General features: G+C 47.6%; 1 protein-coding gene and 1 long non-coding RNA gene across 4 annotated transcripts in view; one reads left to right on the plus strand and one right to left on the minus strand.

Annotated features, from left to right (window-relative positions):
• LOC134470655 (uncharacterized) lies at positions 1-5,793 on the minus strand. Of its 2 annotated transcripts, XR_010039686.1 has the most exons (3): positions 5,245-5,742; positions 4,237-4,393; positions 1-3,965 (listed from the first exon to the last, which is right to left on the minus strand). It is a non-coding gene; the product is annotated as an uncharacterized LOC134470655 (long non-coding RNA). The 2 variants fall into 2 exon arrangements; XR_010039685.1 differs by having other exon boundaries at positions 4,237-5,793.
• Hnf1a (HNF1 homeobox A) overlaps positions 3,279-23,845 on the plus strand; it is a 27,335-nt gene continuing 6,768 nt past the window's right edge. For both annotated transcript variants that reach the window (XM_003477706.4, XM_063225779.1), the window contains exons 1-4: positions 3,279-3,811; positions 12,736-12,935; positions 22,694-22,880; positions 23,339-23,580. In XM_003477706.4, coding sequence (XP_003477754.1) covers positions 3,495-3,811; positions 12,736-12,935; positions 22,694-22,880; positions 23,339-23,580 — 946 coding nt within the window. In that variant the 5' untranslated portion in view covers positions 3,279-3,494. The remainder of the gene's footprint in view (positions 3,812-12,735; positions 12,936-22,693; positions 22,881-23,338; positions 23,581-23,845) is intronic.

Raw genomic sequence — 23,845 nt, forward strand, 5'->3', positions numbered from 1 at the left:
TGCAAACCAGTGATCCATTTAATGGACATTTATTGACATCTACCACGTGTACAAAAGAGAGTGCCTTAGGCTTTGGGAATGTAGCAGTGAACAAGGCAGAGAGAAGCTTTTACCTGGTGGGGCCGATGTACTTTTTCTTTTTTGATACAAGATCCCTCTATGCAGTTCAAATTGACTCTGAACTCCCCATAAAGCTTAGGCTGGCCTCAACTCACAGGTGAACCCCCTGCCTCAGCCTTTTGAGTGCTGAGATTACAGGTGCTCACCAGCATGCCTGGCAGGGCTAATGTGCTGGCAGGTCATAAACGGTAAGCATAATGCATACGTAAACCATAGAGCAATATTGCCCAATACTGTCAGTCACACATGTAATTTTATGGTGCTGGAGATTGAATCCAGGACCTTGTGTGTGCTAGGCAAGTGCTGTGTTACTGAGCTTCTAGATACAAAGTAAAATTAACATGTAATTTAAAGAGTTCCAGTAGCACCTGTAAAAGGTAAAAAGAGCCAGGTGTGGTGGTACATACCTGTAATCTCAGCTACTCAGGAGGCTGAGGCAGGAAGATTGCAAATTTGGGTCCAGCCTGGACAATTTAGCCAGACCCTGTCTCAAAAACAAACAAACAAACAAAGAAGGCTGGGGATGTAGTTCAGGGGTACAGAAACTTCTCAGAATGTGAAAGGCCCTGGGTTCCAAACCCAGCACTGCAAAACTAAAAAACAGGCGAAGATATTTAATTAAAATTAACCTTCAAATTTATTTAAAACTATATTTATAATAAAATTGAAATTAAATATAATTTAAAATTACTTTACATTTAAATTTGTGTGTGTGTGTTGCTGAGGATTGAACCCAGGAGACTCTACCACAGAACTACATCCTTAGCCACCCCCACAACTCTTGTTTTGAGATAAGGTCTTGCTAAGTTGTCCAGTTTGTAACAACTAGAATTTGTTATCTTCCTGCCTCAGCCTCATGAGTTGCTGGGATTATAAGCCTATGCTAGCACACCTACCTACTTTAAAATTTTAATTCAATTTATTTCTTGACTTTTTTTTTTTTTTTTTGATACAGGATCTCCAAAACTGGCCTTGAACTCATGGTGATCCTCCTGCCCTAGTCTCCCAAGTACTGGGTTTATAGGCATATGCCACCTTGTCTAGCTTGATTTGTTTTTTTGTCTTTTTCATTTTTATCGGTACCAGGGATCGAACTCACAACCGCCTGCTTGCAAGGCAGGTACTTGTGCCACTGAGCTAAATCCCCAGCCCCATCTGGCTTGATTTGTATTGAGACAATACAATGTAACTCAATTTTCAGGCATTGGAGTTACAATCTTGTCATGCCTAGTGTAATTTAAAATTTTAAACATTAAACTGGAATACCCAAAATATTATCATTTCACCAAGAGGCATTAGTCATGTTCCAAGTCTTCAACAGCCACACAGGGCTGGTAGCTACTAATATTGGATGGCACAGGAGTCCAGGATACAGGAAAGTAATAAATCCTGTGCAAAAATGAGGTTGATTCCAGGGCAGAGTTCCCTGGAGCACCCTGAGCGTGGAGGGGACACTAGGCAGCCTTTTCTCTCCGCTCTCCTGGCCTGTCTTTCAGGTACTTTTCCAGCTGATGGCACCTAGCTCTGCAGGCCCCTCAAAATTCCATGCTCTTTGGAAATGCCACAGCTTAGGGGCAGCCCCTCAGCACTGCTGCTTCTCTAAGAAATGGTGTACGCCCACTATTCCTGGGCTCGGGGCCCTCTCCCTTGAAGAATACTGTCACACTCATGGCTGGAAGAGGGAAGAGCTGGGTGAGGTGAGTGAGGATTGGGCCTGTCTTTATTTAAAAGTTTGATATTTTGCTCACTACAGATTTATTTACATTAATTTAAAAAAAGCCACAGGCCATCAAATCTGGCCTCTCCTAAAACGTACAACAGAGCGGTTTTTAGTATTATTTCCAGAATCCTGCAATAACTATCACAGTCAGTTTTAGAAGGCTTGTTACCCCTGAATCAGCCATTGCCCATTCTCATCCCCCACCAGCCCCGGGCCACAGAGCTACGCCTCCCTAGGGATCTGCCTACGCTGGTCATTTCAGTAAGTAGAAAGAGGCCTCGTGGGATGATTTTCATGCGGCAGTGAATTCAGGGTTCATCGGAGCTGTGGCCTGTTTCAAGACCAAGTAATATGCTTTTCTTCTGTGGCAGTGTGGGGATGTCCCAGGTCCTGGAGCACACTAGGCAAGTGCTCCACCACTGGGCTACATCCCTAGCGCTGTTCATGTTTTATTTTGAGACATGGAGTCTCACTAAGTTGACCAGGTTGGCCTCAAAATTGTGATCCTCCTGCCTCAGTCTTCTAAGCAGATGAGATTATAGGAGGGGGCCACACTATGTGGCTTGAATAAAATCCTGTCACACACTTTATCTGTTCCTCTGTGGATCGATATTTGTGTCCCCCCCCCCCCATCTTTGGGCTACCCTGAATGATACAGTTGTGAACACCCATAAAGAAGGTTTGAGTGGACACATGCTCTTTAGTCTCTTACATTAATTTTAATTTTTAAAATATATAGCACAAGGAAGCTATTTATCTCAATGACTAGTTTTTTGGGGGTGCTCTTTAAAATCTGTAGCTGGGGAAAGGGCCTCATTCTCTTCAATCTACACACCTGACCCGGCTCTTCTTGTCTCTTGCTGACTTCAGGGGAGCCTGGATTTCCTCCTGTGTAAAAAAGGGAGGTAATCCCTGTGCCTACAGGCAGCTGCTTAGGAGGATACAATGGAGATGCACATGTCAGACCTGGGAGAGTCCCTGGAACACAGAAGCTTCACTAAGGCTTCCTGGGGGAGGCCTAGTGTTGGGCCTGGGCTTGGGGCGAGGGTCCCAAAATGGCGATGACCTAGCTCTGCCCTTGGGTGCTGCGGCCTAGAACTTCCTGCTCCTTCTCCCGAAAGACACAAGGTTTTTTTTTTTTTTTTTTTTTTTTTTTTTGTTTTGCTCCCCGTCTCAGCCTGTGGCCCCTACAGGGCCCTTGGGGGTGGGACCCAGAGCTGCTCTCTGTGGCCTCCCTGGCTCCCAGCAACTTCCATCCACCTCCCCGCCCGCCCCTTGCCCTCTCCGCTGGGCTCTGGCTCCCGCCGAAGGCCATGGCTCCTGGGCTGCCATGAGGCCTGCTCTTTGCAGGGCTGAAGTCCAAAGTTCAGTCCCTTCGCTAAGCACACGGATAAATATGAACCTTGGAGAATTTCCCCAGCTCCAATGTAAACAGAGCAGGCAGGGGCCCTGATTCACTGGCCTCTGGGGCCTGGGTTGGGGGTTGGGGGTGCCCAAGGGCTTGGCTAGTGGGGTTTGGGGGGGCAGTGGGTGCAAGGCGCCTGGCTTGTGACTGCCAGCCGACCGGCAAGTGGACGGCCGGCCGCGCGGTGGGTGGGGGCGGCGGCCGGCTCGGTGGCCCTGGGCCGCGTGGCGGGCGCACGGTGGCCGAGCCATGGTTTCCAAACTGAGCCAGCTGCAGACGGAGCTCCTGGCGGCCCTGCTCGAGTCGGGCCTGAGCAAAGAGGCGCTGATCCAGGCCCTGGGCGAGCCGGGACCCTACCTGCTGGCTGGAGATGGCCCCCTGGACAAGGGCGAGGGCTCGCGAGGGGAGCTAGCAGAGCTGCCCAATGGGCTGGGCGAGACGCGGGGCTCCGAGGACGAGACGGACGACGATGGAGAAGACTTCACGCCACCCATTCTCAAGGAGCTGGAGAACCTCAGCCCGGAGGAGGCGGCCCACCAGAAAGCGGTGGTGGAGACCCTTCTGCAGTAAGGCCCCCCTTCCCCAGCACCCAGGAAGGAGCCCGCGGGCTGCCCTGCGCTGCTGCCCCTGTCCTGCCCCTCTGCAAGTCCCAACTCTCACAGCCGGAGCTTTCAGCCTGGGCCTCGGGAAGTGGGGATGTTCAAGTGTCCTGGGGATGCGCTGGGACGGAGGGAGAAACATGAGGGTCCGCAGTGTAAACACAGGGAGAGCCAGAAGTTGGGTGTTGGGAAACGCTAGCCACCAGGACCGTTTGTACTCTCCTAACTTGGCTGCCAAACGCTGAGATTGTAGGTCGGGTGGGTGGGTGGGTGGGGGGACCAGGAAGCACCATTAGGGAGGTGGGGCTAAGGCTGGGATTATGGTGGGGGGTTTCCCTGGCTCCCCAGGGACTCAAAGGTTTGGAGGCTGGGAAAGCCCGGGTCCTTCTTACCTGAGGCAGACAGGTGGAGGCTGGGGGTGGGAGCTGCTCCTCTTTCCTGCAAGGCCCTGGCCTCCCACCTGGCCTGCAGGTTGCATTAGAAGTCTCTCTGTTTGTCCTGTACCCCCTCATCGTCCTGTACCCCATCTGCTGGCTGGTTCTCCATCTCCTGGGTGAGAACTGGGTGGGTCCTGAGCTTGATGCCTCCCCTCTACTCAGCAGAGCTGACCTGGTTACTAATTACCCACGCACTTTATTATTTCTCTTTTGTTTTATAAATTTATAAACAGCAAAAGGCTCTGATAAGGCCTGTGATCATTAACTTGTAGGATGGTGGCCCGAAGAGGCCTGGGCCAACCAACCTCCCACCCAGTAGAAGTGGACGACAGGGATACTGGGGTGGAGGAGTGCGACCTGGGGGCCACAGGGACCACTGTCCTCTAAAGGTTCCATAGCCTTTGTCCCTACAGCTGTAGGGACTTTGTAAGGCTTTTCTGCTTGCTGTCGAGACTTCCTGTGTCAAATAGCCCATAAAATTCAGAGGAGTCCTGGGAGGTAGCTGTTGAGGATCCTGCTTCACAGACAGGGAAACTGAGGCTTCGGGTAGGAAAGGAGCTGTACTGGGGGCCAGGGGCCAGTGGGGGAAGGGATCATGTGGCTGAGGAGCTGGAGAAATTGCTCCAAGGTTGCTCCTGTGTGGGGGAACCCATCTCTTTTCTGTCCAAGGTCCTGATCCCGGCTTGCGGTGGGGGAGGGCTGGTGGACCCTGGCCTTCCCAGGAGGGTCTGGGAGCCTCCTGAGGCCCAGGACAGGGGGCAGGGGAGCAGTCAGGCCCCCCTGACTTGGCAGAAAGAGGAGAGCAAAGGGCTTCTGCGCTGCAGGGGAGGGGCGAAGGGCCAGGCATCACCAGACCCAGGGCGAACAGATGGGGTGGGGCTGGGCCTGGCCTGCTTGGGGCCCAGGTGGGATCAGGGGCTTTGGGGTGCAGAGAGGGGAATGGGGTGCCAAGGGTCGTCTTACCTGGTTGGCTGGGGCCTCTTGACCAGCAGCCCCTTTGGTGGCTGGTAGGATGGGGGACGCTTGGTCTTCAGCATTCGAGTGGGGGAGCTGAGGTCAAAGTGCTCCCTGGGGACTAGCAGAGACCTGGAAGCCGAGGCAGAGACAGAGGGGAGCAGGAGGAAGACAGAGGAGAAGAGGAAGATGAGACCGAGGGTGGAAAAGCCCGGCTAGCAGGGAGCCCTGGGGGAGAGGGGCTCAGACCCAGCTGGGAGAAGGGGAAGGGGGAGAGAGTGAGGCAGCCAGGCTGGGAGGAGGCTGAGTGCTTCCCTCCCGCCGGGATTGGGTTTTCTTTAATGCTAACAGCATGCTATTTACTTTCCATTTAAATTTGAGATGTTGCTATAAATTATCAACCAGCTCCTTGTTCCTGTAGAGTTTATAACTAACTACCTGGGTTACTTATTGTTCAGGTAACAAAGGGGATCTGAAAAAAACTCCCCAGGGATAAAAGTGGGGCCTTTAGCCTTGGGGCAGGGGAGGGCGCCCCAGGGAGAGGGCTGGGGAGCCCCCCTCCAGTGTGGGGGGAGGCCTGGGTAGAGAGATGGTATAGATGGGAGGTACCCGCAGAGGCTGTCTCTCTGTGAAGGATGGGGTCAGGGAAGAGGCAGGGAGGGTCTTGGGCCCCAGGTCTCCCAGGGGGTGCCCCATTTTTGAGGCCATAACAGGAGCTTGAGTTCTCCCCTCAGATCTCTACTCTTAATCCAGAGAAGAGACTTTGGGCAAGTCTCTTCCCCTCCTCTGCCCGAGTTTCCCAGCATAGTGAATAAAATCCAAACTCTCTGCCTAGGTGCAGTCCCTACTGGGTAAATCCCACCCACTTCTCTCCTCCTCACCAGCTTTCCTTTTTATACTGGCTTTTCTGTCCCTTAAGACACTGAGCTGACTGCTACCCCAGGGCCTTTGGATGTGCTGCTTGTCCTGTTCAGAACCCAGTTTTCAAATCTTCTCTTCCTTCAGCTCCCTGATTGCCCCATCCACAGGTGAGCACTTTCTTTTCACCACTTTCATTTATTCTCTCCCTTGTCCTTGATCATTTAGTTTTATTATCTTGCTTGTTTTCTCTCTCCTGCCAGGAAACAGGAGAGCTCTTCAAGGGCAAAGCTTGGGATGCCTTGTTCACCACCCAATCCCTGAGGTGTAGCCCCTGCCTGACATGCAGCATGAATGGGTGGATGAGTGACCAGGGTGACCAGAGGCCCTCCTGCCTTGCTAAGGGACAACTAGGGATGAGAGCTCTTTCCTGGGGTCCTCACAGGTCCTTCTTGTGCCTGAACATTTCAAATCCTGACTTGCAAACACTGTTCCTTCCTGTCAAGCAGCACCAGGGGACTGTGACCTGAAAGACTGCAGACTGGAGGCAGGACAAAGGATCCAACATCCCTGAGTTCCGGTCCCATCTTGGCCCTTTCCAGTTCAGACAGGCAGTTTATTTTCTGAGCCTTAGTTTCCTCTGCAAAACTGAGATGAAACTAGCAGCATTACATAGCGTGATAATGGCTGGGCGTGGTGGCTCATTCCTGTAATCCTAGCACTCAGGAGGTTGAGGCACAAGGATCGCTGTGAGTTTGAGACCAGTCTGGGCTACAAAGTGAGCTCAAGGCCAGCCTGAACTGCACAGAGAGACCCTGGCTCAAAAAGGCAATAAATAAATAGCATGAAACTTGCAGAGCTGCATAGATGGTATGGGCAATCAATGGTAGCTGGCCCTTCTGTTTTAGGTAGTCCCATTTTACAGTTCAGCAAGGTAAGGCTTAGGGAGACAAAGTGACTTAGCCAAGGTGACTGTTCCAAGCCGCAGGGCTGAGCCTTGGACCTGAGTCCTGCCCTGATGTCCAGCACCCTCAGGGTTGCAAGCTTGCTTGTCAGTTTACCCCCCACCACATCATTCTCACTCTTTAACTCTGGCTGTGCTCACCTCTAGAGCAGGGCTTTACAGCTCATGAGGAGCTTGAAAATGCACACAGCTCATTTTTCTTCTTGATGATCTCTGAAATATGAAAGATCTGTCTCCCGGACAGAGAAACTGAGGCACAGAAAGTTAAACAACTTCCCAAGGCTGCTCAAGTAGTAGGTGGCTGAGTGGAATGTGAACTAGGATCTAAGGCCCCCCACACTGAGAATCTGGCTCCCCCTTCAGAGGAGTGGCCTCTAGGCCCCATGGCCTTGGACCCCAGAGAGTGAAGCCCTCAAACCATGTCTGTCTGGTTGACCTGCATGGGGAGAGACAAGAGCTAGGGAATATGGACAGATCTTCACCTTCCGGGCTCTACTGTGAGGCTGTGGGGGCCACAGGATGACACTGCTGGTGAGAATGGTGAGGATGATGACAGCCTGCTCCAGACTCTCCATCCCCATCTGGAACTCATTGACTTCTCAGAGAGCAGCATGAAGTAGACGGGGATTTACCCTATAAATAGGCAGGTGGCTCATGGGAAATCATACCCAGGGCCTTGGCCTCTTAGCTCTGAGTTGGAGAAGATGGGAAGATGGTGTGTGTGTGTGTGTGTGTGTGTGTGTGTGTGTGTGTGTGTGAGAGAGAGAGAGAGAGAGAGAGAGAGAGAGAGAGAGACAGAGACAGAGACAAAGAGAGAGAGAGACGGACAGACAGATGGAGAGAGAGAGAGAGAGTCAGAACCAGAGAGACTGACTCAGTAGGTTCTAGAAAAAAACATGACTTCTAGAAAAGGGGAAGACAGGCCCTCTTGGCTTTCTGTCTTTTCGCTGGCATTTTAAATTCACTTTTGTTGTTGTCTGTGTGAATTTGTTGTCCAACTCTATTAGGAACTGTTTTAAAACTTCAAGTTCCCAGGAGTTCACCTGAAACAATCACTTGACCATATTCACTTCTCATTTTCCTGTGTGGTCTTTGTAATAAGCGTAGCAGTGTCAGTTGGTGCCTGTCTGTGGCGGGTGGCTGGGCTTGGTTTTATCTTATTTGACCTGTTGACGTGGTGTGGGAGAAACGAGAGAGAGAGAGAGAGAGAGAGAGAGAGAGAGAGAGAGAGAGAGAGAGAGACAGAAACAGACAGACAGACAGACAGAGATAGAGAGAGACACAGAGAGAGAAAGAATGAATATATAAATATCCAAGTGACAGTGGTAGAAGTGAATGTTTAGTCTGGGCCTAGAGGAGAGGAGGAGAAGCCTGACACCATGCATGTGGGAAGGACACAGAGGAGGGGAGGCAGGAAGGCCATGGTGGCAGCTGGGGAGGAGGGAGGCCATCAGATAAACATGTTTGCCAGAGCACAGGCTGGACTTTGGACTGCCCTTCCCGCCTAGCTCTCACTCAGCTCAGACTGGCACCTGGGAAGGGGGCAGGTGGAGAAGAGAGGCTCCCAGGAACCCCCGAAGGCAGGAGAGAGAGAAGCTGGGAGAAGCCTGAGGGTCCCCACAACACAGTACATAATTGTTTTCAGTGCTGGGAAATGAATCCAGGAATGCTCTATCACCAGACATATCCTCAGCTTTTTAAAATTTTGAGGCAGGGTCTCAATAAATTGCCCAGAGTCAGGTGTGCTGGCACACTCCTATAATCCCGCACTCAGGAGGCAGAGACAGGAGGATCATTGCAAGTTCGAGGTCAGCCTGGGCTACGAAGTGAGCTGGAGACCAGCTTGAACTGCATAGCAAGATCCTGTCTCAAAAAAAAAGTAAAGACCCCCCTCCCCCCCGCCCCAAAAGTTGCCAAGGCTGGCCTTGAAGTTTTGATCCTCCTGGCTCAGCCTCCCAGAGTGCGAGGAGTATAGGCATGTGACACAAGAGCCAGCTAGGTCACCTTGAACAACTAACTTACCCTTCTTCCTGAACTTCAGTTTTCTCACCTGTGGAGTGGGCAGTCGTGCTATCCCTCCTTCCTAAGATCATTGTGACATTTAAATGGCCAGCTTGGGGCTGGGGATTTAGCCTAGTGGCATAAGCGCCTGCCTTGCAAGCAGGCAGTCGTGAGTTCAATCCCCGGTACCAATAAAAACGAAACACACACACACACACACACACACACACACACACACACACACACAAAATGGCCAGCTGGCAGGACAGTGCTGGCTCAGCAGATGCTCAGGAACATTATCGTCACCACTAACATTCTGCATGCAAGAGGGACTTGGTGTATTTATTGTGGACCAATTTATATTTGTCTATCCCCACCTGGTTTTTCTCCTTGCCTATGTGGGAATCACTGATATAAAAGGAAGGGAGAGGTTAAAGCTGAAAGCTGACCAGGACAGCTCCTTCTGTGCCCTCACAGCTGAGAAGGCCTGAGGGTGCCAGGCATGAGCTGGGTTTTTTTTTTCCCCCTTCTTTTTGGGGTGAGGAGTCGAACACGAGCCAGTTTTTGTTGTTGTTTTTTGTTTTGTTTGCTCTGAGACAGATTAGGCCCAGGTTAGGCTTGAATTTGTGATTCTCTTGCTTCAGTCTCCCCGAGCGCTGGGGCTATCACACTTGGGTTACCCTCCCCAGCTTACAATTTAGTTTTGAATATTATATACAAATATTGGCCTTCTCCCTGTCCACGTTCTGAATCCATGTGTTCCAATCTGTGAAATCCACTAACTAGATGGAAAATGGCTGGGTGTGGTGGCACATACCTGTAATCCAAACACTTTGGGAGGCTGAGGCAGGAAGATTGTAAGTGAGTAATCCTGTCTCAAAGTATAAAATGGACTGGGGGACATAGCTCAGTGCAAAGGTCCTGGGTTCAATCCTTAGAACTGAAAACGATAAATCAGAAAAAGAGCTTAGGGCTGTTACTCAGCAGACAGCTTGACTAGTGTGTATGAGGCCCTAAGTTTGGTCCTCAGTGTTTCCAAAACAAACAAACAGAAAAGAAAATATTAGAAAATATATTTGTACTGAACACATACAGGCCTTTTTTTTTGTCACCACTCTCTAAACAATGTATTTTTATAGCATTTACATTGCATTAGGTATTTAAGTGAATTAAAGTATACAGGAAGACGTGTAGGTTATATGCAAACACTACACACTTTTGTACAGGCAACTTGAACATTAATGGGTTTTATTGCCCATGGGTATCCTGGGGTCTCTTAAGCATATCAAGGGATCACTATACAGTTTATAATATATGATAAATTAGTGTAATTTCTCCTTCCTTGCTTCCTTCCTTCCTTCCTTCCTCCTTCCCTTCCTTTTTTTCTCTTTCTTTCTGTGGTACTGGGGATAGAACCCAAGGCCTAGTGTTTGCCAGGCAAATGCTCTACCACTGAACCACACCCCTGGCTTTTTTAAAATTTAAATTTATTTTGAGACAGTATCTTACTAAGTTGTTAGGCAGGCCTGCTTTGAACTTTCAACCTCCTGCTTCTTTTAAAATTATCACCTGTTTTGATTAAAGAAAAATGTAGCCCAGGTTTGTTTGCTGTACATAAGGATGGCATTCTTTGTGGGGAGGTGGTGCGTGCACCTAACAGCCTCAAGGCCTTTGAGTCCCTTCCCCTCTTCTGTCCCTCTCTCCCTCCACCGCTAGACCCATTCACAGATCTAGCTCCCTGTTTACTGTTACCTATTTTTTATTTTGCTCTGTAAATTTTGTATGCTTTGGGTTTCTCATATAAGAGAAACATACTTTAAAAGGTACAGAACAGCTACAGAGAAACTGTCCCTGTCACTGTGTCCCCAGCATCTTCTCCTCTGTGGTGGTACCAAGGTCTCCAAGTTCTTGTTTGTGCTCTGCTGTTTCGTGTGTACACAGACGAATATGTGGGAAGGCTGTTTGCCTTCCAGACATCAGAGGAACCGTCTGCCTACTTGCAGGCAGAGCTCGCGCTGGGGGCACAGAAAGGAGGTCCTGGAATGTCAAAGGTGTCTTTTGCTGAGTGTCCTGCTTGTTCCTTGTCTCATGGTGTGGCAAGCAACAAACAGCACGTGCCATTTGTCACATGGGCAAATATCAGAAGGCTCTGATTCTAGAAGCAGATTTCTGGGGTCAAGCAGGAAGAGGCGAACACAAGCTTTGGAATCACACAGACCCGGGTTCAAATCTCAGTTCTGAGCCGACCCTAGTGGTACTTATCTGTAATCTCATGACACCGGGAGGCTGAGGCAAGAAGATTGTAAATTTGAGCAGTTTAGCAACTTACAACATGTCTCAAAATAAAAATACAAAGGGGATGTGGCTCAGGGAGAATGCCCCAGGTTCAATTCCCAGCAATGTACATGCATGCGCGCGCACACACACACACACACACACACACACACACGTGCACAAACCTCAAACTAAAATACCCCTGGGTTCTTCCTGTTTTAGCACTGCTGTGTTGAGCTTTATTTGACATGTGCGTGACTTTAAGGGGTGGAGGGTGGGGGTTTGAGAAAGCAGGAGGGGAAGAGAGAATTTACAGTACACAATGTGAGCACTCTAATCCCTCCCATTTCCCACTGGGAGACCCACGCAAAGCAAAGGACAGGGACATGAATCACAGATGCCTCCAGTCCCACTCTCCTGGGAGACCTCAGTGCACAGACTGAGATTCTGGTGCTCAGTCACATGCAGTGCATCACCCGCCACCTGGACACCGCAGGAAAAGCAGCTCCCACCTCCAGCTTTGGGAGCCAGCCGGGCTGCTGCCGAGGGCTCAGTGTGCACTATCGGGCGTTTTGATCCCGAGTGCTTTTTACCTGATTGGAACTGATGCCCTTTTGATGGTGTAGATTCAGAACCTTCGAGGCTGGCCCTGTGACCTTGAGTGAGAGATGAAAGGGACACAAGCTTTCCAAGCCTCAGGGGGCCTGATTATAAATTGGAACACTTTGCCACATTTTTGTTTTGTTTTTTTTTACTGTGTGTGTGTGGCACTGGGAATCAAACAGGGGTGCTCTGCCACTGAACTACATCCTCGCCCCTTTTAGTTTTCACTCTGAGACAAAGTCTTGCTGCATTGCCCAGCTGGGACTTGCACCTGACATCCTCTTGCCTTGGGCTTGATTATAGCTGTGCACCGACAGGCCTGGCCCTTTGTTTTTCTTTTTCCAATAGGTTTCCTCCATCCATCTGCCCATCCACCCACCCATCTGTCCACTCACTTTTACTCAGCAATGAAATACTGACTACTCTATGTCAGGCCCATTTTGGGTGCTGAGAACCAGACCATTGCTGCCCTAAGTGTTCCCCACTTCCCACAGTAGAGAAGACACATTTGACATCCCCAGGTAGGATGTGGGGGAGAAGTGTTAATGGAGGCACCTGGGCGAGGACTCTCCCTTCCAGGGTTGCCCCCCTTCGGGTGGAAGTCTCTCCCTGTCTGCACGCGCCCACATGTCTGTGCATACAGGGGGCTGTGCCTTGGCCTCCCTGTTCCTGGGTCCAAGTGAGGCTCCTGGGCTCCATAACTGCTGTCACCCGCAATCCCCACGCTCAGGGCTGGCCCCAGCTCTGGAACCTAGGACGCCAGCCTCAGGATCCAGATTCTGTCTTTGCCCCCTTTCCAGGGAGGACCCATGGCGCGTGGCAAAGATGGTCAAGTCCTACCTGCAGCAGCACAACATCCCGCAGCGCGAGGTGGTCGACACCACTGGCCTCAACCAGTCCCACCTGTCCCAGCACCTCAACAAGGGGACCCCCATGAAGACTCAGAAGCGCGCCGCCCTGTACACCTGGTACGTCCGCAAGCAGCGAGAGGTGGCACAGCGTAAGTACCACCCAGTTGGGTCCTCCCTGCAGGGATTGAGCCTCTCCTGACTCAGGTGGGCTGGGGCTTCACCCCTCATTACACAGGCAGGGAGGCGGAGGGGAAATCAGTGGGATTTCACCAATATCCATGATCGTCCATGACCCGCCTTCTAGTCAACATCAGTGGGAGAGCTAGTGTTTATTGAGCACTTACTTTGTACCAGGCCCAGTGCAGAGTATTAAAGAATCTCTACGTGGTGAGCAGACTGTGGTGGGAAGGATGATCTATTCCACTTCAGGAAACAGAGGTCTCAGGAAGGGGCACCCTGGAAGCATAACCTTTAGATTAGGTCTTAAAGTATGAGTCAAATTTTGACCTATGGAGATACAGAGAAGGGTGTACCAGACAGGAGAAACAACTCCAGTAAAGGCTCAGAGACAAGGTGGACACTCAGGGACCCTCCACTGTAAACCCAGGAAGAGTGGGGTGCACTGTTACTCGGGATGGTGAGTTCCTTTACCTGGGCCTCAGACTCCCCAAATTTCAAGTGCATTTTCACACTTTTGAGCACCCATATATGTGTCAAAACCTTTTTCTTTCTTTCTGTACTGGGAATTGAGTCAAGGGTCTTTGCACTGAGTCATAGTCCAGCTATCTTCCCCTGAATTTTGGTTTGTTTGTTTGAAGACAGTGCCTCATTGTTATGGCTTGTGTCTAGATGTCCCCCCAAAGCTTCATGCAATCCTAGGTGAGGCTTTTTCGGAGGAGGCTGAATCTGGAGTGTGTGATGATTCATGGTGCAATGCTGGGAGTTAAGGATGCTAGGATGAAGGGTGTCTGATTACTAAATCAGTCCAGTGATTGGTGTGGCTCTACCCTGATTCTGGTAGTTTAGATACAACATCAGGAACAGAAAGAGGCTGGTCTTGCCCCTTGTTGCTTTGCTGTCTTCTGCCTGCTATGAACTGTTTCTCCTCTGCAAGGCTACCCTGCTTTGAAGCCAACTGATTATGGACTGAAACCTCTACAAACTGTGAGCTAAGTAAAACTTTCCTCCTTTAACTTTGGGTGTTGGGTATTTTGTCTCAGCAGCGAGCAAAGTAACTAAGACACTAAGTCAAACTTAAATCTTCTTGCCTTAGCCTTCAAGAATGTGCCAGCATGCCTAGCTAAACCTTTCTGGCATTTAAAAATTTTCCATTTTTAAAAATAGTTCTGGGAATTGAATCCAGGGCAGGGGTGAAACTCAGAGCCTCGTGGATATAGGCAAACGCTCTACCCTTGGGTTATAATCCCATCCGTTTTTTTGGTCTTTTTCTTTTTTATCGGTACTGGGGATCGAACTCATGACTGTCTGCTTGCAAGGCAGGCCACTGAGCTAAATCCCCAGGCCCTAATCCCATCCGTTTTTAAAAATCTTTGAGACAGGGTCTTTCTGATTTGCTCATGCTGGCCTCGAACTTGTGATCCTGTCATCTCAGTGCCTCCTCCTCCCCCAGTAGCCAAGATTCTAGGCATGCACCATATGCTGGCTAAGTTTCCAGTTTCCAGCTGGGAGCTGAGGCAGGAGGATGGCTAGTTTGAGCCCAGTCTGGACAGCTTAGCAGTATAGTGAAATCTTGTCTCAAAATAAATAAAAAGGACTGTGGATGCAGCTCAGTGTGAAGGCGTTGGGTTCAGTCCCTAGTACCAAAAAATAAACTCCTTCTCCCAAAAAATGCAACAACAGAACAACAAAGCCTCCCACCCCAACAAATAAAAACAAAGCAAAACGAAATAGGTCCTGCCCCTAGAGCAGCCACAGGATCCCCAGGCTCTCTGTCTCCTTTAAGAGAGTTTATGCACACAGCGCCTGTAAGATGTGGTCTTCTTTTTTTGCTCATGAGAATACAGTACACACAATGTTTGGCACTTCACTTTTCTTTCCTTTAGCAATAAATCTTGCACATTTTTTCATATTAGTGCTGAGAGATTGGAGGTACCATGATTTCTTTAACTAGCCATCTATCAAAGGACTTTTAGGGGCTTTCTAATTTGTGGTTATAAAGAACATCTTTTTTTTTTTGGTCTTTTTCGTTTTTATCGGTACTAGGGATTGAACTCACGACCACACACTTGCAAGGCAGGCGCTTATACCGCTGAGCTAAATCCCCAGGCCCTATAAAGAACATCTTTATTTATATGAGCTCATGATGGACATACGAGCCTGTCTTTGGGAGATACTCCTAGACGTGAAGTGCTGGATCACAGAGGTGGTACTTTACAGTCCTTGATAGACACAGGAATGGTGGAGCATGCCTGTGATCTCAGTAACTTTGGAGGCTGAGGCAACAGGATTGCAAGTTCAAGGCTAGCCTGGGGAACTTAGTGAGACCTGGCTTCAAAAGGAAAAAAGAGGGGCTGGAAGTGTAGTTCAGTGGCAGAGCACTTGCCTAGCATGCATAAGGCCGTGTGTTCAATTCCCAGCATGGAAAAAACAAAAAGTGGTACCAATTTATATACCCATGAACTGTATAGATCATGTTATGTTATTAATGTAAAACATGTAATTAATATATAAAGAATTACTTTATATTATATAGTATAATAGATCTTTCTTTTCTTTCTTTTGACAGGGTCTTGCTAGGTACTCTAGGCAGGCCTTGAACTCATTATATAGCCCAGGCTGACTTTGAGCTCATGGCAATCCTTCTGCCTCAGCCTCCTCCTGAGTGTTGGGATTACAGGTGTGCACCACAACACTTGGCATGATAGGCATTTCTTGATTCTTACTTCATGTCTACTGTCCCTCACACCAGGTTCTGGACTCTGCCTCTTTTTGTTTCTTTGTTTGAAGACACGGTCTTCATATGTAGTTTAGGCTGGCCTTGAACTCACTCTGCAGTCCAGCTTGCTCATGGCAATCCCCCTGCCTCAGCCTCCTGAGTGGTGGGATTACAGGAGTGTCCTCCTGTACCACACTTGGATGGTTCACTTTCAACTGAAAGAAAAATAGCACATAACAGTGTATTCTGGTGCTGTTTTCAATTGTATGAGAAGAAACAATAAATATTTACTTTGAAAATCTGTTAGACAAGGTTTAGCTTCTGAGGGAATCTGTGGTTGTCTCTCAAAACTATCTGGAAGAAAATTTACAATATTGCATAAAGTATATTTTTTCTATCAGAATTACAATCAAAGATTTCAGCCTAGAAGCAAGAAGCAAAGTGTACCCCAAATATCTATTCCCTGAGAAATTTTAACCTTAAAAGAGATATTGGAGGATTTGAGATGCAACATATTCAACATATGCCTGAATGATTAGGACTCTTTCAATAACAAGGGTCTGATCCCCAGTTAAAATGGATTTAAATAATAAGAACAACAAAAAAGAATCTATTGGCTCATGAACGTGAGTCCAGACCTGATTCAGGCATAGCTAAATCCAGGGATTCTAATGATATCTGCATAGGGCTGGCATCCTATCCACCTTGCAACCTAGAAGGAAAAGAATTCTTTTCAGATACTTTCAGTTGAATGGACTCTTCTTACTTTTAGTAATGTAAACTTTTTTTTTTTTTTAACATTTTTTTTTCCTTTTCTCTTTTTATTGGTACCGGGGATTGAACTCACGACCACCTGCTTGCAAGGCAGGGGCTTATGCTGCTGAGCTAAATCCCCAGCCCTAGTAATGTAAACTTTTAAATGAAGTCTAACATAGAAAAAGTGCACAAATATTAAGCATAAGCTCAGTGAATTTCACAAACCAAGCACACCAAATGTAACTACCAAGCTGATAAAAAATACGTGCTCAGATTTTCAGCAGCCCCATCTCTGCTCAGTAGGAGTAATCAATAATAATTATGGCTGGTTTTGAAGTTTATACAAATTGAATTATATAATACAGTTGCTTCTTTCATTCCAAATTATGTTTGCGGATTCATTCATGTGGCTCCTTGTCATTATAGATTGGCCATTCTCATTGCTGTGTGTGAATATTCCATTGTATGGATACAATGTGTTATTATTTCTTCTTCGATGGACATTTGGATTGCCTCTAATTTGTTGCTATTGTGAACAGGGCTGCTATGAACATTTCAGTACATGATTTTTGCTAAAGGTGTGTATATACTTTTTTTGGCTATGGAATTGCTAAGTCAAAAAGTAGGCATAAGTGTGGTTTTGTAGACACTGTTAAATAGTTATCAGTTCCAGTCAGCAGGATTGGAAACTTCCAGGTGCTCCTGGATTTTGTCAACACTTAGTAATGTCAGTCCTTTTCTTTATAGCTAGGATGGATGTGTGTTGGTATTGGTTGGTGTTTCTTTTTTTTGTTTGTTATGTTTTATTTTTTGGTACCAGAGATCGAGCTCATGACCTTGTGCTTGCCAGGCAGGCGCTTATGCCGCTGATCCCTGGCCTGCGTGGTGGTTTTAACTTTCACTTCTGATAGCGTATTCTGGCACAATAGAGAAGCAAAAGTTATAAAAAGAACAGGTTTATTGAGATGAGGATGTGGGAAGGAACACACAACCCATCTTGGCTGGGCTGTCTTCTTCCACAGGAATATGGGGTATGGGACATTTGAAACCTTTGACCAGGGGTGGTGCTTAGGGCGGGCATTGATGACGCGTTAGGAGCTGATTGGAATTCTCTGTGTGTGCAAACAGGAAGGGGAGGTGCAATTAGGGCTGGAGAAGACACAGGAAGTGGTAGGCGGTCCGCTTTGGCCTTCCGCCATGTTGGACTAGCGCCCTAACTGTAAAGTAGTTTATTCTAGGGCAAAACTCTTTCAACTTTCTTTGTTTATTTTTATTTTATTTTTTGCAGTACTGCAGATTAAACATAGGGCCTTTTCACTGAGCCACATCCACAGTCCTTTTTGCTTTTTATTTTGTGACATAGTCTAAGTCAATAAATTGTTCAGGCCGGGTTCAAACCTATGATCCTTTAGGTTTAGCCTCCCGGAATGCTGGGATTACAGGGATGGCCACACCTGGTTTAAACTCCATCCTTGATAACTGTGGTGAGTTTCTTTTCAGATGGTCATTGGACATTTGGAGATGCTCTTTAAGGAGTAGGAGTTTACCTATTTTTCTCCTAGGTTGTCTTTTTTTTTTTTCTCTGATTTATTTGTGAGTGTTAAAAAATACCCTGATCCTTTAAAATACATGTACTCATATATATTCTCTCATTCTGTGGTTTACTTTGTCCTTTCTAAATTTGATGTCTTTTGATGAGCAGAAGTTATTAATTTTTAATTTTATAGTTAGTTTTATAGTTAGTATTTTCTATATCCAGAAATCTTTCTGTATTCTGAAACCTTTGTCTAACCAAAGGTTGTGAAATTATTCTACATTTAGTTTTATTTTACTTTTCACATTTAGAGCCACAATCTAGCTGGAATTTTTTAAATGTAGGGTTTGAGGCAGAAAATCAGGATTGATTTTTTTTCCTTGCAAGTTGCTTCAGCCTTCACTCTTCCTCTCAGCTTGTGGATGAAGATACCAGTGCCTGGGACTGATTTCTTTTCCTTCTATGCAATTGGCCACCTAGCTTTATTTATTGAAAGAAGACCAGGGAAGCAATCCCCGTGGCCAGGGGCATGTAGCGTTCTTGTTGGCTTCAGTGAGGTCCCCACTGGCAGCACTTCTGGCAGCAGAAGGAAATGACACTGTCAAAAGCATATGAATGAATGAATGAGACGTTTGATTGAATGAGGCTTTATCAAAACAGCAGCAGATGTAACTAGCATGTTATCATCATCATCCTCTGTGGCTTTGGGGATTGAACTCAGGATCTTATGCAGGCTGGATAAATGGTCTACCACTGAACTACTTCCCCTGACCTTTTAAAAAAGTGTTAGACAGTGTATTGATAAGTTGCCCCCAGTGGCTCAAAGTTATGATCCTCCTGCCTCAGCCTCTAGAGCCCTAGGATCATAGGCACACAGCCCTTTTTATTATTAGTATTATTTTTTTTCTGGTACCAGGGATCAAACTCACAACCTTTCACTTGCCATGCAGGCACTTATGCCACTGAGCTAAATCCCCAGCCCCAGCCCTTTTTATTTTTGAGATAGAGTCTTGCTAAGTTTCTCAGGCTCATCTCAAATTTGTGTTCCTCCTGCTTCAGCCTCCAGAGTAAATGGGATTATAGGTGTATGCCATCATGCTTAGCCCACGTGTCCTAATTATGAGAGGCAATGTGACAGGGTATCTAAATGTAAGCTCAGCTCTGCCACTTATCAAATGTGTGAACTTCAGTAAGTTTTTTTTGTTTGTCTTTTTCCTTTTTATCAGTACCGGGAATCGAACTCACGACTGCCTGCTTACAAGGCAGGCGCTTATGCCACTGAGCTAAATCCCCAGCCCCAAACTTCAGTAAGTTTTTAGCCTTCTTATTGAAGTGGGTTCATAAACAGTATAGGGATCCAAGCAGCCAAATTGATAAATTTGAATTTAATTAGCTGAGCTCAGTGACCACTCATGTGGACCCATTTCAGAGTCTCACTGATTGGCTGCAAACTGGAAAATTACAAAGCTTTTAAATAGAGAATCATAAAAAGACATCCTGTTGCAAACAATTTAGCTAGAATTTTTGGTTGACACCTGTATCCTGCTGTTTTTGTTGAACAGGTTAATTTTTCTCTTGTGGGTGTAGCTCATTCTGCTTTTCTTATGGGACTTGTATCTTGAGTCAAATACAGGGCATTAGTTAAATGCAGGACTCAAGAGAGTGTCAGTTATGCCAAGCCACAACATTGTGACTTTGTTTCTCACATTCATACAGTGGGGATAAAGTGGCATCTGTCGTGGAGGGGTGTTGTAGTCAGGGATTGCTAGGATAACAATTACATACAGGACACATAATTATGGTATTATTTATAATGCTCATCCAAGGAGTCAGATACAAAGAAAGTGCAGGAAATCTGTCCACAACAGTAAAGACCTAGAAAATCCAGCCAAGGGCCTGTATCTCATGGCAATAACCTGCATGAGTTCAGCTGAGAACCCAGAGCCCACAACAATGACCCATGTAAGTCTATCCCATGGGTCTGCACTGAGAAGGTCCACAGGTCAACCGTGGAAACTAGAAAGTCTATGCCAGGGGGTGAAGGGTCTGTGCCAGCAGGACAAGGGTTTTGTACTGGAGTCAAGGAGCAACACTCAAAATAAGGACCAGTGTGCCCCTGAAAAGTACCGTAGCCATCCTCAGCAACAGTAAGGTCCCATGTTCCTCCAATGATGAGAACAGCTGAGTACATTTCAGGAAGCCAGAATAACAAACTTCTGGAGATTAAACAGCACACATCCTCCCCTCTGGAGCAAGGATGCGATGCTCAAAGTAAGGACCAAAGCTCCCCCAAAGTGAACCACAGCCATTCTCAGCAACAAGGTCCTGAACCCCTCTGATAACAGCTGAGTTCATATCAGGGGAGCCAGCATGACAAGGAAAACCAATGGCTCCAAACCACAACGCATAATGCTACTTTTCCTCTCCAGGCCTCTTTTAATGCTGGCAAGTCCTCAGGTGGGCTCTCAGGGACATGGCCAAGATCCCGAATCTCCCAAAAAAGTATATGGCAAAGGCTTAAAATAAATGAGACAAGTGGTATGATTTTAGGGCTCCAGGAAGATTAAAACCCTCTTGCAGAGTTTGAGACTCTGGGGGACTAAGACAAGGAATGTCTCTGGGTGGCCCGTATTTATTTAATCTTCAAACAAGGAAGGGGTCAGAGTGGAAAATGCAGGAAACTGAGCAGGACCTTGGGAGTGGTTCAGGGACTTTTCCAAGTAACAGATTATGTTAATTTAGGAGAAGTATCTTAAAAGAAAGTCACCAAGTTGCATTTCATGCCCATAGTAAAATGCCTGCACCTACAGTCTTTATTTAGTCAATTGGAGTTGGGGCCAGGTCTCCTCAGCTGTGAGCTTATCTTGCCCTTTGAAGCATTTCTTGGTTCTCTGGTTGGCTATGCTGCAGCTCTGCACATGTGTTCAATTTCCAGCTTCAACAGCTCCCAACACTGGGCCATCCACACTCAGCATCACGTTGATTCAGTTCAGCTCGTGTTTAAATTGACCACCAGTTATCAATCCACAAGGGGGCACTCAATAGAATTTACTGGCATATACAAAGCCAAAGCTGTTATTATATGTAGTCTTCCTGTCAGATGTTCTTTGAATTTTTCCCTCCCTTTCCCTGTCAAGTCCACAATGGCAAAAAACTCAAACTTTTTTTTAAAGACAGGGTCTTACTATGTAGTTTAGGCTGACCTTGAACTCACTACAGAGTCCAGGGTGGTCTTGAACTTATGGTAATCCTCCTACCTCAGCTTCCTAAGTGCTGGGATTAAAAACACTCAAAATTTTAACTCTTATTTATTTTGACATAGGATCTCATTATGCAGTTCGAGCTGGCCTTGAATTCACTTTGTAGCCCAATCTGGTCTCAAATTTGCAATGATCCTCCTGCCTCAGCCTCCTGAGTGCTGAGATTACAGGTGTGTGCCACCACGCCCAGCTCAGATTTAATTTTAAAACACATATACATGTTCAGAAAAATTAGATAGTATTGAAAATTTTCATATGCCTTTTCTCTATTATTAACATTAGCTTGATATATTTGTTATAATTAATAAACCAGTAGTGATACATTGTTTCTGTTAAGCGAAGTCCAGGATCCCATCGTATGTGGATCCATTACATTTATTTCTTGTGTCTCCTGAAGCTCCTTGGTTATGACAGTTTTTTAGGTTTTCTTGACATTTGATGACCTCACTGGCATAACTTTCAAGATGCAATGTTTTAGGTTTTGGTTTAAATCACAATGTCTTGTACTCTAGGTATGGTGTGGTAAGGCATGCCTATAATCCTAGCACTCTGGGAGACTGAGGCTGGAGGACTGAAAGTTTGAGCACAGCCTGAGCAACTTGGTGGGACCCTGACACATAATAAAAAAAACCTGGGATACGGCTCAGGGTGAAGGTCCTGGGTTCAATCCCCAGTTCCCCCACCCCCACAGGATACCTGAGTCCCTTGGGGCAGATGTGAGCTCCTGTACAAGCACAGCTGCAGATGATTCTGAAGTCTCTACCAAGTGGCTGTTAGCAGCAGGCAAGGCTTGGCTTTGGAAACTCCCTGCCTTTCCCTGGACCTTGAAACTCAGATGATGAGGGCTCTTTTCTCCTATGCTCATAAAAATCCCTGGGTGTTGCAACTTTCTGATTCTTTCTGTGGCCTGCTTAGGGATGAACTGATGAACTAATTGCCAATAAAGTGGAGCCAGCTGACAAGGGCTGGATGGCCCTCTTTCTTTCTGGCCAGCACTTGCATTTCAAGCCTGATTTTCAAGTCTGGAGAGTTGATAATAGCTCTAAATCTACCCAGGAGATAAAGTTCCAAGTTTCTTCTCTGTGTGGTGATCTTGGAAAACTATGCAACAACCTCTCTAGGCCTCACCTTCACCTATAAAATAGGGATAGTAAATATGCCAAATCTGAGTAAATGCTAAAACTGACTGGAGCCTTGTGTTGAGAAGGATGGGGAGATCATATCTTGGCTCAGTAGAAAAGCATATAGGAGTTGATTAGTTATGTCTGCCTTGGGCATAGGTTAGGGAAGTAGTGGTGTGTGTGCTGTATGTCTGTCATTCTCAGATCAGATGATTTTTGAGTTGTAATTGTAGACTGGTTCAGCACCCTGGGAGTGAGAGAAAATCAGGGGCCTGGTTAGGTGAGTGGTGTGGAAAGGTGAAGTGGTTGGCACCCCACTTATGGCTCTCTGTGTCTACAGAGTTTACCCATGCAGGGCAGGGTGGGCTGATCGAAGAGCCCACTGGTGATGAGCTGCCTACCAAGAAGGGGAGGAGGAACCGTTTCAAGTGGGGTCCAGCCTCCCAGCAGATCCTGTTCCAGGCCTATGAGAGGCAGAAGAACCCCAGCAAGGAGGAACGAGAAACCTTGGTGGAGGAATGCAATCGGTAGATGGCTGGCTGGTGGTGGGAATGGTTTGGGCAGGGCTGAGGTAGGGTGACTTGGGCCCCATGGGAGGCTCCCCAGTTCTTGAGAGTTCCTGCTGTGATTCTGTTTGGTCTGGCCCAGAAAGTGGAGCAGACTCAATATCTGCTCAGTGTCTTGAACTTAGATCCACTCCTAGCATCCCTCACCTTCCTAAGCAACCCTTTTGGGGGCTGCTCATCTCATCTCATTTCATCCACTCCACAACCCCACAAGGTGTGGCTATCTTGCCCACATTATGACTAAGGTCAGAGAGACTAAGTCACTTACCCAATGTCACACAGCAGAGGCAGTGTTGGAACCCAGATCTGCCAGCCCCAAACAGATAGAGCTCAACTTCTCAGAACCGCTGCCCGCCACACCCCCAGGTGAGCGCTCTTCTGAGCCTGGCCTGGAGGCTCATGGGTGGTCACCTCTGCAGGGCAGAGTGCATCCAGAGAGGGGTGTCACCATCACAGGCACAGGGGCTGGGCTCCAACCTTGTCACTGAGGTGCGTGTCTACAACTGGTTTGCCAACCGGCGCAAGGAAGAAGCTTTCCGGCACAAGCTAGCCATGGACACATACACCGGACCCTCGCCGGGGCCAGGTCCAGGGCCTGCGCTGCCTGCCCACAGCTCCCCTGGCCTGCCGCCACCTGCTCTCTCCCCGAGTAAGGTCCATGGTGAGTGCTGTGTGGTGGCAGCGGTGGGGGGAGGTGGGACGGCAGATAGAGGGGACAAACAGGGAGGGAGGCGGGGGAGGATGACTCCACGGCAGTAGCCACCCAGATCTCTCAGCGCTGCGGTTTGGCTCATTCTATTGCAGTCACCGTGCCACTCCTGGATGCCATCTGCTTCACTGCATTCGCTCCACACTTCTCTGTTCCAACCGCTCCCCTCCATCCGTTTGTTCTCGACCTCTTCCCATCTACCCCACTCCACTCCATA

Source organism: Cavia porcellus, unplaced genomic scaffold (assembly GCF_034190915.1).
Source record: "Cavia porcellus strain 051 isolate PalLab524CR breed Dunkin Hartley unplaced genomic scaffold, mCavPor4.1 scaffold_16, whole genome shotgun sequence".
NCBI lineage: Eukaryota > Metazoa > Chordata > Mammalia > Rodentia > Caviidae > Cavia > Cavia porcellus.